Source organism: Acomys russatus, chromosome 12 (assembly GCF_903995435.1).
Source record: "Acomys russatus chromosome 12, mAcoRus1.1, whole genome shotgun sequence".
NCBI lineage: Eukaryota > Metazoa > Chordata > Mammalia > Rodentia > Muridae > Acomys > Acomys russatus.
In genome coordinates this window covers 22,468,645-22,484,340 of record NC_067148.1, presented here as the reverse complement: position 1 = coordinate 22,484,340, position 15,696 = coordinate 22,468,645, and the positions used below count along the sequence as shown (strand labels likewise).

Sequence of the window (15,696 nt, the reverse complement as noted above, 5' to 3'; positions counted from 1 at the left end):
ACACTCATTATTTATCCATTAGAGCAGTCTACCCTCTCCCGCTGGCTCGCACAATTCTACAGGCTCACTGCATGTGCCGCTTACTGTCAACACAGACATAGGTATGAACATTCTCTGCCGGCTTTCTATCCCCGTTCTGTTGCTCGTCCTGGCAATCTGGTCCAAAATTTGGACAATGCATTTCACACGACAGCTTTCCTAAATCTTATGAAAGTGATTTACAAGTTAGGGATCCCTGTACAAGACCTGATTGATTGATAACCAGCATGGGCCACCACTTTCTTCCTATGCAACATGAAGAACGCTAGTCACAACTACAATATAACAGAATATGAAAAGCCTCAGAGTACTTCTTCTGAGGGGCATAAATTGCTACCATATCACAAGGGCTTGTCTTGGGATTGCAAACAAAGGTGTCCATTAGCAGGATGGGGCTGTACCACGGACCAGGCTGACGGCATCACATCCAACACCACCATGGTGGTAGCTGAGTTTGCCGTGGGTCACGACTAGCTACAGAGAAAAAAAAAAAAAAAAAAAATGGCAGGAGGCTTATACAACAGCACCATAAAAAAAAAGCTTTGTCCACAGAGCAGGATTGGAAGAAAGGGACAAATGTGGGCTGCCCTCACGCATGGGACACTGGCTGGAAGAGAACCAACTGCAGGGAGCCAAACCCAAGAGCCAATTATGGCACGACCGGACAGAACAGGTACACTGAAGAAGTTTATCAGAACCCAGTGTGGAAAACACTCACATGGCACATTTGCAATTCTTATAGCGGGCCACCTCTCCTGAAGAAAGACAGATAGCCCTGCCCCCAGCTCCTGACTGGACAGCAGCACGCCCTAGGAGCCTCAAAGGACCCTCTCGGTAGACTCCATGTGTGCTCATAGGTTTGCATTTAAGAAGTTCTAAGCATTAATCTTTTTTGTTCAAAAATCTTCCCTATAAAACCTTCGTTGCTGGATTACTCTGCCATTAGCCATTGGGTCAATGCTCATGAGGCAGTTTTGCTGAGGAAATTCCATTCCTTAGGAGACCATTCTGGACACACCTTTCAGCGGTTAGTCCCCACAGGTAATTTCCACAAATACCTCAAGCACACCTTCATATTTTTCTTTTTAAAAATATTGGTTTGTTTTTAGTGGCTGCTGTCCGTTTACATGACAGTGGCTGCTGAGTTACATGAAGGGTTTCGTCTCACGGAGGACACTGTGCACAGTGCGGCACACCATCCATCACCCAGTTCCAGAATCAGTGTGCAGCAAATCCGGTCGCCAGGCTGTGGCCCACCACAGGAGTCATATCCCATATCTACAAGGAAGGCACACCAAGAAGGAACACTTACCACGGGTCTAATTTTAAGTCAGTACTGACAGTTACTAACTACACTGAAAACAAAACAGCACCCCGGCCCCTGCCCCCGCCTCACAAAACCTAACAACAAGAAGAAACACTTCTAGGTGCATCTTGAAACCTCAAAACAATGTAACAATGTAGTAATATTTTACTATAATGTCTAAGAATATAAAATATTTGATTCATAACTTAAGTATAAAACATTTACTTTCAACTTCTGTTTGTGATCTAGTAATTTCATTATAAAATCATGTGATAATTCCTCATACATAGGATAGAATGTACAGGAACATTAACAAAGAATAAAAGCAATGCTACAGACAAGGCCTGGCAAAGACTCAAGCCAAACAGGAAGGGAATGCCTGGGGCCAGCCCAGAATCCACAGGGTCTAAGAGGCACCCGGTCCGCACCATCATGACCAAATTCCAACCAGAGTGACTCCCTGCCACAAATGTCTGCTTCGTCAGGGTTTTGAACAGGCAAGTAGGTGACTACAAAAAGCAAAGGCAAATGGCAATGGTATGAGAAATGTCTTGAAGCCCATTCATTCATGGTGTGAGGATGGCTCCATCTCAACTGAGATACTACCAGGCCAGCTTACCAGCTTACCTTTACAACACGGTCTGTCCCACAGGTCACCATCAGTCCCCTCGCAATGTCCATGGACATATGAGAGATGTTATGCTTTCCTTCATGAAATGTTGCTAGCGAAGTCCGACTAACAAAGAGAAAGGCAGTTGAAATGTACTGACTGTACCCAAAGCTAAGGGAGAGGCAATCTTCTAGCAATGTAGGTGGCCTACACACAATAATGGTGTTAACATTGTCTTCTAAAATATAGCAAAGGTTTTGCCATTAACATGTACAGAAAGCAAGCTAATAATAAGGCTGTATAAAAGGCATCATAAGGCCGAAGAGTGTAGCTCAGTGGTAGAGGCTTTGCCTAGATGTAATGAAGCTTTGGTTTCAATGCCAACACTCAAAAAGGTGAAGAAGGGGTTAAAACACAGCATTAAAAATAACTGATTATTTACATAGCAAAGACTGGCACATAAACATAAAAACATGAATCTATAGCACTAAAGAATAGCAGTGGAGGGGATCATGGGCAAAATTCCTTAGGAAGTAATGCCTGATCATCTGCCACCCGTGAGAGCCAGGATGCAGCACCGAGTGGTGGCCAGCAGCATCCCTCGCTCCGCTAGTTCACCAGCCATCATGAGGGGGGACACAGGCCTCTGTTACTGCAGCCATGGCTCAAGGAGAAAAGAAATAAGGGTGATTTTCTCTGAAAGGGTCTGCCCGCACCACGGCATGTCTGATGAGGTGATTTAAGACCATCTGAAGAAAGAGTACTGGTCTTTACAGTCTTCCTAGTAACCAGGTTGGCAAGAGCAGACAAACATCAGCCAGCTCGAACACCCTTGTCCACTTACTCAAGAACATTTCTATGCCTAGAGCCCTGTGGGATGGGTCTGTCAGTTGCTGGACTACTCCAAGGCACTGTCATGGTACTCAGAAAAAAATACATCCCAGCCAGTGGAGCAGCTTGAGATAAATAGTAGTGTCCCAGAGTCACAAAGTTAGGACAGGAATTTCTCTTCAAAAATGCTTCCTGTAGACTGACAAGGTGGCTTAATAGGGTAAGGCACTTTTCCACCAGTTTGATCCTTAGGAACCATATGGTGGAAGGAGAGATTCCAGAAATCCATAAATTGTCCTTGAAAACTCTCTCTCTCTCCCTCTCTCTCTCTCTCTCTCTCTCTCTCTCTCTCTCTCTCTCTCTCTCTCTCTCTCACACACACACACACACACACACACACACACACACACCCCTAAAATAAACAAATGTGATTGAAAACAAATGAAGAGAAATGACATCCCAAAGAGTTGAGCACATGGGTAAGGCCTAGCGCCTCCTGCGGGCTGCCCACATTTAGATGCCCATCAAACAGAGGGCCAGGGGGCAGTAAGACAAAGGCCAGAAGCACTCACTCTTCATCTTTGATGGAGTCATAACAGGCATCACAAACTCGGACCTGGAACTCAAAGCCCATGACAGGGTAACTGGACCGCTTGCTGCTGCACTTCCCGCAGACGGCCTGCCCGCACTTCCTGCAGTGATGCTTCCGGGGTGGAGGAGGAAGGAGACAGGAGTTAGCTTTGCACTCATGTAAAAGCAGGGAAAATGGGGCCACGGTGAATATGCTTGATATACCCCAAAACTCACTGCCATGAGACACTCAATTTTACCAGTGGGCAAGGGTCTTCGAATAAAAACAACCGTCCTCGCATGCTGGATAACGGCTCTATCTGGTCTACATTCAAGCCAAACATAAGCCCTTTTAGGAAATCAAGCTGGAGATTCTGGCAAGAAAATCCATTCCTCCATCAAAGAAAAGCTTTAAAGTAAATCTATCTGCACAGGGGAATAATGTTCTTTTGACCTTTCAAACTCTTGATTCAGGAAATAAACCTCCACGACACTCCTATTACTATCGATTTTTAACAGCCTTTAACAACTAACCCTTTGGTGACCATCTCTCTCTCTCTCTCTCTCTCTCTCTCTCTCCTACCCCCCTCCCTCTCTCTTTTTCTGACTCAGCTATTTCAGAGCATTTCACATGAGTGAGAAATAAAAGAGGCCCAGTGTTTGCTGAAAGTCTGGATGGGGCTTTACTGTCAGGCAGTCTGAGTGACTTAGAGAGAAGTTAGTGTCACACACAAATACTAGGCTAATCCCTCTCCACGGGGCACTCTCACTTAGCTGCCCAGGTTCACGCTCAGCCTGAGGGAGTGGCCACCCTTGAGGCAGTGCAGGAATGCTTTTCACTGCAGGACTTAGGCACCATGTGACTATCTAATGCTATCAGTAGCTCAGAAATAGGCTATGGGGCGGGGGGGGGGCATGTTTCTTAACTAAAAAAAAAAAAAAAAAAGAAATTTAGGAGAGTCTTAATGAAACTGTTCAGGTGTGTTTATACTGGCACAACCTGGAATGAGCTAACAGTCACAGGGTCAGAGAGCACCTGCTCTCTGCTACTTACTTGTTAGTGACAGCTTAAAGCGCATCATTCATTTTTCTCATTTATTCTAATTTTATCCTTGGCTAGTATAAAACACTGGCTTTAATCGGTCATAGTCCTAAATGCAAGCAATTTCCTCATCTTGACAAAGGATTCTGCAGCTCCCCCAGGCATCGCTAGCTTTTCAGTGCAGAACAGCAGTGCAGCCATTACAGAAGCGGTCTCAGGGGCCCAGGGCAGGCCATGCTCAGTGTCAGTACCACAGCAGTGATAGAGATCAGTGGAGCAAGTAACCACATGTGTAAGAACAGAATATACTTTTCTAAAAATTCAAATTAATGATAAAAGTGCTGAGCTCCAGCATCCTTACAGGGTGAGTAAGCAGCTGCCGCTCACCTGTCGCAGCCCCAGTGTTTTCGTGTCCCACATCTGCTTTATATTCCAGAAGAAGGGCTGCTCACACTTCTGACAGGAATCACTCTCCAGCCACTGAGGAGCCTGGGGCAGGAGCAAGGCAGAGATCTCAGACACCAGTGCAGAGCTCTAGAACTTTTTTGGAGTTAATGTCTCTTTGAAATCCCACAATGTATTTTAGCTGAGGCTGTCATGATAAGTAGCATGCTGTGTAGATTTTGTTGTTGCTGTTGTTGTTTATGTTTGGTTAGTTTTAGGAGACAGAAGCCCAAGGCCGCGTAGGTTGGCTTACCAGTGGTAAAGAGACATGACAGAAATGAGAGAATCCACACTTGAAGACTACCTTGATGGCTATGCGTGCGCGGTGGCACACCCATACCCACCATGTACAAACATGCTAAAAGGGAGAAAGAGGGGTGAGAAACTCTGGAATAAAAGCCTATTTTCCCCTCAGCCTTTCACTGTGATAAAACCTACTTGAAAATCTATTTGCTATGTGACAATAAACTAAAACCTGCCTCAGAGAACATAAGGCAGGAAGGGTTCCAGACAAGAACATGGCTACAGAGGAAACTCACTCTACTGAAGAGGAAAAGAGCTAAGCTCCAGGTCCAGGTCCAAGGCTGTACTGCCCTGAAGCTCACACCGGCCTACGGTCAGAAAGCTGTGCCCATCTCATGCAGGCAAACAGTAGCGTGCTGGCATGAGTGAGACATGTCCAGTTAGGACATTTTCCTCAGAATTCCATGCCTGGGGGTGGGGTGGGGGAGGGGCTCAGCATTTGAAGAGCTCTGCCTAGTGACCTAGACAGCCCTTTCACATGCCAGTCAAGCAACCTGCTAGCGGGTTCCCAGACATCTGAATGTGCTTCCACGTGACTCAATTTGAACTCTCCTTTTTTTTTTTTTTTTTAAAAGTCACAGTGGTTCTGATGGCTTGGACTTTAGGTGACATGGATGACATGCCAGCCCTAGCTTTCCTACTTCGCAGCTGTGTCCCCAGGTTCATCTGTTATGTATCCTGTAAGGTGGTAAGATGAAGAGGATTCTTATGTGTAGGTGTTCTTTCTCATCAGTGCCTGATGTACAGCAACACCGTAAAATCCAGGAAGCATTCAGTGTTTCATGTGCTTAAATGCACCGAATCTGTGTGCTAATAAGCACAGGAATCCAGATCATCCCTCCTGCCACTGTGCAGGCAAAGGACCTGCGGCGTACAGACTGGCGCTACTGACCAAGGTCAGATCGTAGGTGAGGACCACAGGAAAGCCAGGAGGCTGTTCTCTCTTCTGCTTGTGCACCGTGCTCCCCATAGGCTCTAAAAATTGGGTTCTATTTCCTTTATGACACAGGGTCTCAAAGCATGGTGCTGTGGAGTGACAGCTAAGCTCTGGCCTTGGATCAAGACAGAAGATTACTTTGCTGAACTAGAGGGCAGAAGAACACAAGGGAAGAAAAAAAAAGTGCTTTTAATCTGTTGAGCTAGCAAACTATAATCAGCACAGAAATACATGTGTTTTGGAACAAATTTTAACACAAGAAAATCCATAATTTTATTTTACTACTCAGAAGTTGGTGGTAAGCCCGAATTATTGCAAGCCGCTGGGCTCCGGGAGTACTGTCCATGGACAAAAAGGGTTGTTTCACTTAGAACAGGCACGCAGAGCCGAGGACAGAGCTCAGTGGCTGAGCGAGTGCCAGGATGGAAGCAGCTCTGGGTTTGAACCCCAATACTACAGAAGTTGGCTGTGGGGGGCGTATGCCTATAATCCCAATGCTCAGGCAGTGACGGCATGGATGACCTGGAGGCCAAAGCCATGCTCAGGCCACATAGGTGTGGATAACAGTGAGACTTTGTCCTCAGAAAGAGAGCACAGTGAGAGATGGTGAACCAGGGCCTAGCCACCCACATTGGGCAAAAATGCTCTACCGCTCAGCAACACCCTTAGCCTAGAAGAGAGGATGCTAAGCACAGCGACGTCCTCTTTTCTACATCCCGTGTCATTTGCCTAATCTGAACTAAGGGGATACAAGAATAACCCCACTGCATCACTGCCACCAACTGCTACCTCATCTCCACTGTACTGATGGAAAAGTACAATCCATTCTCAAGTTGGCGTGCTCAAACGTGCTCCGTGAGCTAGTGTTACCGGTTCACTCCCACTTCATATACTTACTTCCAAAAGGAACAGCCCTAATTGCACACTGTCAGGGAAGCAAATATGCTCCATTCTGGGAGGGGGCTGACAGCCACTGTGGGCTAGAAACAGGTCAGTAAGGGCAGGTAACTTCCAGAGACACTCCAGGTGAGCAGAGTGGACCTGGAGAACTGTTCTCCCTCTGGCCCCTAGCTAAGGAAGACCTGCACACTATACGGATCTCTGCCAGGGTCAGACCTCACAGACGGCAGGCTGCTCACCTTAGCGCTGCATTTCCCTAGCTAGGAAAAATTAGTATCTACTAAAAATAATGCCCCTTTTGATATAATTTGCTTTCCCTACTCTTAACAGGATGCCATTTCTGTCATATGGGAAGCAACTTGACAGACAGGGCTATATTTAACGTTTCCTACATATGCAGTTACAGTTCACAATTATGTAATTTGAAGGAAGGGTGCTGCTCCCACTCTGACTGCGTTTTCTGAAAGAATGTACAAAGGATAACAAGGGTGGATGAAATCAGACTGGTTAAACCCGTGAGAGAATGCCAACAGAGGTCCCTGGTTATACAGGAAACGTATCCTCCCTCTCACACACCTGCTCTCTCAGAGTAAGACTGGGAAACAATGGACCAAGAGCCCAGGATGCAGAATAGCATAACCAGCTCGCTGTTCTTCGTGCATCTAGCTAGCATCTGAGGGACACAGAACAGAGCCCTGACCGACCTTTGCAAGGACAGTGCTATCATGCAGCAATACGGAGCTGGTCCTGACTATGTCTCGCAACACACCACTCCAAGCCCTATCAAAAGATTTCTAGAATGTGTAGCTGTGTAACCAGAGTTTCCTGTTTGGCTTGCCACATAAAACTGCCAAGAAACCTGGCAATTAGCACACCTCTGATAAAGCACTGGCTCATGCGGCAGTCTATTTGCATCACAAGATGTTAAACTTCTTGTGGGTAATAAGCTGAAAAACTGCTTCCTATAGACGGAATCGCCTGACTGGTACTTATGGGACATACTAAAAACTAAAGTTTATTCAGTGAGAATCATGGATATTCTGAAGCAACACAAAACAGAGCCATGCACAGAACTTTATGGGGGGGGTGACTTTGGATTAACATGGCATCCGCTTCAATGGCACATAGGGTACACTGAACCACGCAACAACTACATGATAGCACTGGAAAAATGCACAGCAGCATGCAACACAATACTGTTACAATGAAGTATCCAAATTAATTAATTAGTTAATTAATTAATCCACCAGGACTGGTGAGATGGCTCAGGGGCTAAGAGCTCTGGTGTACAAGCATGAAGACCCGAGTTCAGATCCTCAGCATTCTCATAAATGCCAGACACAGTTACATGTCTGTAATTCCAGTGACGAGTTGTCAACAAAGAGAGAGGATTGCTTGGACTTGCAGTCCAGGCAGCCTAGCCAAAACCCTTGAATTCTAGGTTCAGTGAGAAACCTGACTCAAGGGATAGAGCAAAGAGGATAGAAAGGGACACTTGATGCCATTCTTTGGCCTCTGCGTATGCATCTGTAGGCACATCCACACAGAGACCCAGGCAGACACAAATGCATGCATACATACATACACACACACACACACACACACACACACACACACACAATTTAAAAAACACATAACAAAGAAACAAAACCAAAACCACATAACACCAAAACATTTACCATGTATTTCCCCTACGTTGCCAGACAGTGGCCACCCTGTAAGTGTTTGCTGAATGCTTCTGAAGCAGAAGCATCTTTACCACCCACCATCCTTCTCTGGAATTCATTTCTGCTATCATCATCATCATCACAAGCCACAGATGCCACTGAGCAAAGACAGACCTTGCTGGTGCCAGCAGAGATGAGCAGGAAACCCTGCTGGAAACCATCTGATAGCAGCTATAAAAAGCCTGTGGACATACACATCCCTCTAGCAAAATCTATTTTAGAAATTTGCATGGGATGAATAATTAAAGACCCACATGACAGCAAGGTCAAGCACAGTCACTGTGGTGTCACTCAAACGAGCAGAGGATTAGACTCTAAAGAAATGGAGGCGGCCTTAGACATCATCCCAAGCCATGGTCTCACACTCAGAGATTAAAACACTTATCTAAACAAGGGCTCACACCTAGTCAGGGGCTCAATGAAACGTACGAAGAAAACTGTATCAGCCTGGACTCAGTGGAAGATAGTGCAATGCAAAATAAAAGCAGAGGACAGAGACACACTTTCCCTGTGAAGACAACTGTGCTGCGTCCTGCGAAAGCCTTCCTTCTTGGGCTTCCAAACTGAAATGCTCTGGAGCTAGAGTACCATACGTGGCCTCCATGACCCCAAATCCCTGGAACAGCGAGAAGGCTGTTGACTGCAAAGAATCCTCCATGCTGATGGTCAACCTAAATGCTGCCCATCTGTTCTGACTGCTCACCAATGGCAGATACTCCCACCCAGTGCAGAATCTAGCACAGCAGAGAGATGGCTGAGTCGGCAAAGTGCTCTCACAACAAAAAGCCAGACATAGTGGTAAACGGCTGTAACACCAGTGTTGGGGGTTGGAGACAGGTGGCTCCCTGGGGCTGGCTGGCCACCAGTCTAGTCAAGTCAGTGAGCACCAGACTTGGTGTCTCAAACACTTAAGGTGGAGAGCAAGAGAGGAAGATGCCCGATGCTGACATTTGGCCTTCACGTGCATATGAAACCTGCACCCATGCTTATATACAAAAACACAATACACACACGCCATACATACATACATACATACATACAAACAAATAAAATGAGCTTATTTAAAAACTTTAAAAGGCAGGCTAAACTTTGTTAGACAGTAACTTAAAGGTAGAGCATCGGGAAAACTGGGACCATTCACACCTCAGCCAGCTTCCTGCCTGCAAGGTGGACAACTGAAAAGCCGCAGTGTCGATCTCCTCTGACCTGCCAACCGCCGCCGCATTCCTGGTTCTTACCTCTTCTCTGTTGACATCCATGTTCCACACTGCAATGCCACCGTCTGACGAGCAGGAGACAAGCTGCCTCGTGAGCTGCAGGTAGCACAGTGACTGCACCCTGTCACTGTGAATGGGACACGAGTCACGCATCAACATAGAGAAACCTAGAAACTCTTCCCGGGAGCTCCATGCTCTCCTTCCTTCAACTACGCATGTGGGGTCAGAACTGGATGATGAGCGCGGCCCAGCATGCTTTGACATACTACCCAGATCATATTTTGTACAAAATAAATGCTACTCTGTTTGAATCTGTCATTTAGGCAATAAGTCAAAGAGGGACAGGAACCACAGTTGTGTGTGTGTCCATCACCAAGTTCTCTTTTACACAATTTATTTACTTATTTAAAAACAAAACAGAGTGTTACTATTACTGGAATGTAGCTCATATGAAAAAGGACTCAGCTCACTAGGCCTGTGAACAGCCACCTACCTACACACGCAGGTGACTCAGATGCACACGTGGGTAGGAGAACTCTGCCCTCCTCCTGAAGGCTCTCAGACCCGGATGTCAGGCAAGTAATCTCCTGACCTGTTCACTTTGGCATCTAATTTTGTTTCCTGGCTAAATTTCAAATTGATTGTAATTATAGTAAACAGCTGGGGTTGGAGCAGCAACAAGGAAGAAAGGAAAAGTGTGGTGAGGGGGTGACAGAGCGGTTCCTTTTCAAAGGCTAGAGTCAAGCCCTAAGCATTAACTGTCAGAGCCTAAGTAACTGTGGCTATTGATGCACACATTACTTTTTGATGAAATATAGCTTAGAGTTTAATAAAATGCTTATGTTCCCAGAGCAGGAGCAGCCCTGCACTTTAACACCCACAATCTGCCACAGGCAAAGGTCTCGCTTCCAGTCTCTAACCCATGCGCGCCTTAAGTAGGTATGTCAACAGGGCGACTCCTTGGGAGAGAAGAGCGGTGACCTCTTTGGACTAACAAGAAAGAACACCTTAGACTCCATTTTCTTTTTTACTCAGAATCGACAGAAGCAGTTAAAGTGAATTCGGCCCGATCGCAAGACAGGACAGAGTATCAGTGCCCTCCCCTCCTGCATCCAACCCTCACCCCAAATGGTCACATACTGGTGGCCCTGAAGGAGGAGCGTCCGGCCTTTCCTTCCCCCGATGTCCCACATGATGATGCTGTTGTCAGATGCTCCCGAGAAGAGTAACCGTTGGATAGGGTCCCACCAAAGGCAGGCGACGCTACCTAGGGAGGTGAGAGAGGGGTCAAACAGAACTCCGTGTCAGGACCCACGTGTGCAACTGTGGAAAACCCAACCACCGGCTGAGCCTCTGAGGATCTTTGTCAGACAAAGGGTCATTCAACCGTGTTCTCATGACTCATGGAGAAAACACTGGAAATCCATTATCCAAACTTGAAAGATGAGGACTTCTGACTGTGAGCCACACAGCTCTGAATAAGAAGGCTTTGTAAGTTTTTCCTTGTTCTGTACCAGTAATTTATAAAGTAGCTAGATATAAAATATCAGTTCAGAAAACTTCTGGAGAAAAAGAAATCCCACCAATGTTATAAAATAAATGCGTACAGCTTATTGTGGATATTTTATACAAGACACAAATCTAGGTTGGTCCAAACCTCTGAGATGCTATAGACATCTACCTCAAGATTCTTATCTGACAGAAATAATGCCTCAAGAAAAAAAATGGATCAAGTCTATAAAATATTCCAAAGAAGTTCTGCTTAAAAGAAAAGAAAAAAAAGTCCAGCCCTTACACTTCACACTCTGCTAGCTTATCAAATTGGATGCCCTTGGGGAAAACATGTTTCTAGAGATTTCTCTTCCAGGAGTGTCTTTGATTGTTACTATGGGTCTAGGAAACAAACCGTTATATTGAGCCAGTGACGCAGTGATAATTCCTCTGGGGGGTATACAGAAACTAATGAGGTCACCGGCAGAAGCAAGATAAGTCAGCTTCTCACATAAACTTTCCCAAAATCAAAGTAAAAGTGAAACATAAAAAAGTACTTGGCAAAACAAGCTTAGCGACCACCCCCTTCCTCCCCCCGGCCCCGCCCCCCGAGTTCTACTGAATCCTATGCCCCTCATGTGTCAGTTATCGGCCTAAACCACAGATAAACACAGTCTGACATTGAAAATCACTAAGTAGTCTCAGGACCCATTCTGCCCTCCAAAGCCCAGAGAACCCTAAAGGGTCGAGGGGTCGTGAGAGAATGTCTGGAACCCGGCATGCGGCTGCATCGGGAGCCTTGCTTTTCTACAACTGCTTTCTAAAGCCGCATTCATTCTCCTTCTCACCTTCCCCCAGAGTCCCTGATCTTGGATAGTCTACTTCATCTCAGCAACTTAGCTAGAAAGTGTATGATGCATCTAACTTGTTGTAACTGAAAACCTAACTAAATATACTCGCAATCTTCTCAACAAAATTTCAGTTCTTTAGTCTGAACTAGAGGACCTCAAAGTTCCTATCTGTGACTCACACAGAAATGGAATCCAATAGTTGGTATAAAAACCACATCGCACTTCAGCTCAGTGGTCAATGAAATCAATGTATTACCCACATGAACATAAAAAGTTTACGCAACTCAGCCAATGGAATCTTACATTCCTCCACAGAGCCCGGCTGCCATACTCCTACACGACAGAAGCAGGGGAATTTTATCTAGTGATTCACTCCTGAGTCATGACCCACAGTACGAGGGCCGAGTGTAAGGGTGACCAGTCCATGGAGTTTCACTAAGGGCACCACCCTAGAAACTAAGGACAATGGTAATGAGAAAGGAAGAGAAATGGTCTGGGAATGGAGGTGTAGGGTAGTGGTAGAGTTCTCACATGGCATGCACCAGGCCCTGGGTTTAAAACCAGTTCAATTCCCCACCCCTTGAACACTCTTATAGAAACAATAATTTTCAAAGGCTGTTGGGCACAGTGGCTGGCAAGTATCCTCCCAGCACCTAGGAGGCTTACACAGCTAGATTATTGTGAGTCGAGACCAGCCTGAGCTGCACAGTAAGCCTGGCTCAGCATCATACCCATCTGATGCCCAACGGTCACTTGGTTTTCTCTTCAATCCCATCAAACTGAAATCTGGCAGATCACCAGAATGGACCACTCCCCAAACCACTGAGCTAAGGACGGAATTTGGATGCCTGACCTAGGTAAAAAAAGCAAACCAACTTGTGACCGGAGCCTACCTTCATGTCCCTTGAGGGTTGTGATAACTGAACAGGTGTTCTGCTCCAGTTTCAGCAGGGTGATCTGTCCTGAGTAATCACCAACAAAGGCGTGTTGAGTGTCCAGGTCATACCTGGGGAGAAGCGGTCAAGGCCAGGTAACGAGACTCATCTCAGCACAGTCCTACAGGGTAGGCAATGGCAGCTATAGTCAAAGCTTAAGGCGAAACTCTGACAGTCTACAACAGTGACCACAAACCTGACATCACGACGTGAAAGGCAATGAGCAAATGGCAATCAGGTGATAGGTGTACACTGAAAGAAAAATTAAAGTAGCTAGATTCATAAGGAAAGCTAGTATCCATCCAAAGTTATTACAGGAACCAGCAAAAAGAAAAATCGTGAGAGCTGATAGAGACAACAGACAGGCCGTTATAGTCACACTGAAAGCAAACACTAAAGACTAAAATAGCTAAACAGTGAAAACAGCAAACTCATACACACACACACACACACACACACACACACACACACACACACACACAATGGATCAGGATGTTGTTTTATTAAATATCTATAAAAATGTCACACTGACAAAAAGTGCAGGACATGAACTTATCTTCCTTTTGGCCTACATAATCTAACTTTAAATGAAGACAGTGGCTTACTTTACTTTACAGTGGGTAGTTCCATAATCTAGACATCAGCTATTTGTGGTGGTAGCAAGCTTAAAGCATACTAACTACCAGTAACAATTCATTCGTCTCTCACTCTGCAACCACAGGCATCTGTAGAAAACCAGCACTGTATACAAAACAACAGGCTGACTGTGAGGACTCTGGACCACAGGTCAGCAGCACTACAAGCCGGGCCACAGCTGTGACTTTTTGTGTTCTGCAAAGCCTTTATGAGAGGTCTTACATGTGACCAAAAGCTCACTTACAATATGTCAGCATTTCTCCCTTGTTTGAGGCTAAATTCTATGGTATTATTGTAGTAGTTTATTTTAAATATCTCATGTTATAGATTCACTTATAACAAAAATTAAGAAAATAGTTTTCCATGTGTTTGTGGGAGAGGCGTATCATGGTACTATCCATAACATGCGTGCAAAGGAAAGAAGACTACATTCCGAAGCTGGTTCTCTTCTCCCCTTCTCCCATCATGTTGGTCCCAAGAGTCAAACTTAGGAGCTAAGCCATCTTGATGGCTCCTAACAAATATTTTTAATGGAAGCTTTTGATGTGTGTGTGTGTGTGTGTGTGTGTGTGTGTGTGTGTGTGTAATTTCGCTGTATGACTCAACTGTAAGAGAGAACTATCCTAGGTGTTTATGGTCTTTGTCATGTCACCACTGGTGCGCCCAGCAGCCAGAGGTCACCTGGAGCAGAGGTGAGCTGTGTGTAAAGATGGAGAGTTAAAGCTAGGACTGTTATCATCCGGGGAACCTGAGGCCCCTGTTAGGGTACTCTAAAAATTAAAGGGCCATTTCACATCCATTAAGGAAAAATAAAATAAAATAAAAAGCATGAAGTGAAGGTTTGTATGATGCTCCTGGCAGCCCACCTGTAAAGCCCAAGGCAAAGCAAAGTCTTTCATTTTGTAATGAAAGAAATGAAGGGCAGGGCTTGCATTGATTGGGCTTTACAACTTTGTATAAAAAGAATTAACACCACCCACAGACAACATGTTTATGTAATTATTTTTTTCACAGACATGCTCTATACCAAAGAAAAGCAGACGAAGAAAGTTCTTGGATTTTAGGTTGAATACACAAGAGTCATTCTGTCTTGAGAACAACTAATAATTCAACTCCAAATGAAGCAGTGAGGTGAGAGGTGGTGGGGAGGGGGAGCCGGGCACTCAGAAGGATACTGCAAGCAGGAGGCCCAGGATGAGAAGAAGTGACGGCCAAGCATGTTCCCACTGCGTGTGCACATCCAGCTCACAGACTTGTCATGGCCAGTGCTGATCACCCACTCAGCGGCCAAGCTGAAGATGATAGCAGACACTCTGTTCTGATGGGCTGCAGGGAGACAAAGGGAGGGTCAGTGCCCTTCAGGACAGAAACACCTCCCCAACTGAGAGAGCTGAGGCTCAACTTCCACAGCATGAATGCGAGTGTGCAGGCATGATCCCAGTAGATCCCAAATAGTCTGCTTCCCTCCGTCCCCCGTGCACTGGCCCAGGCTCTCCCCACAGCCCTGGGCCACCCCATGGAAGATTGTCAGAAGGCAGGTGCCACTGAAGAGCCATCCATGCTCAAGAAGAATTCTGATAATGGAAAACAGACTTTAAAAAAAAAAACATCTGTCTGCCTATGTTCAAAGGACCATTTTTTCGCTCTGAAGACCTTAATATGCAGTCTATATGTATGGTGGCAGTTTTTTCTCAACAGAGCAAAGGTGTGTTTTTGCTGGTTGCTGCAATGTTTTGACCTTTCATTGGATGTCATCATTGGTCATGCCTTTCCTGCCAACATGGATGGATACACCTTCACACTATAAAGATAAAACAAAACCCTCTCTTTTAATTTGCTTTTTGTTAGGTCTTTAGT

The 15,696-nt window shown here is 45.6% G+C and overlaps 1 protein-coding gene across 1 annotated transcript in view; it reads right to left on the bottom strand.

Moving 5' to 3' along the window:
* Positions 1 to 530: 530 nt before the first annotated feature.
* Positions 531 to 15,696, bottom strand: part of Wdfy1 (WD repeat and FYVE domain containing 1) — a 46,880-nt gene continuing 31,714 nt past the window's right edge. The window contains exons 5-12 of the mRNA XM_051154008.1: positions 15,015 to 15,165; positions 13,162 to 13,274; positions 11,067 to 11,193; positions 9,948 to 10,053; positions 4,786 to 4,887; positions 3,359 to 3,489; positions 1,973 to 2,081; positions 531 to 1,317 (exon numbers count right to left, since the gene is read on the bottom strand). Coding sequence (XP_051009965.1) covers positions 1,258 to 1,317; positions 1,973 to 2,081; positions 3,359 to 3,489; positions 4,786 to 4,887; positions 9,948 to 10,053; positions 11,067 to 11,193; positions 13,162 to 13,274; positions 15,015 to 15,165 — 899 coding nt within the window. The 3' untranslated portion in view covers positions 531 to 1,257. The remainder of the gene's footprint in view (positions 1,318 to 1,972; positions 2,082 to 3,358; positions 3,490 to 4,785; positions 4,888 to 9,947; positions 10,054 to 11,066; positions 11,194 to 13,161; positions 13,275 to 15,014; positions 15,166 to 15,696) is intronic.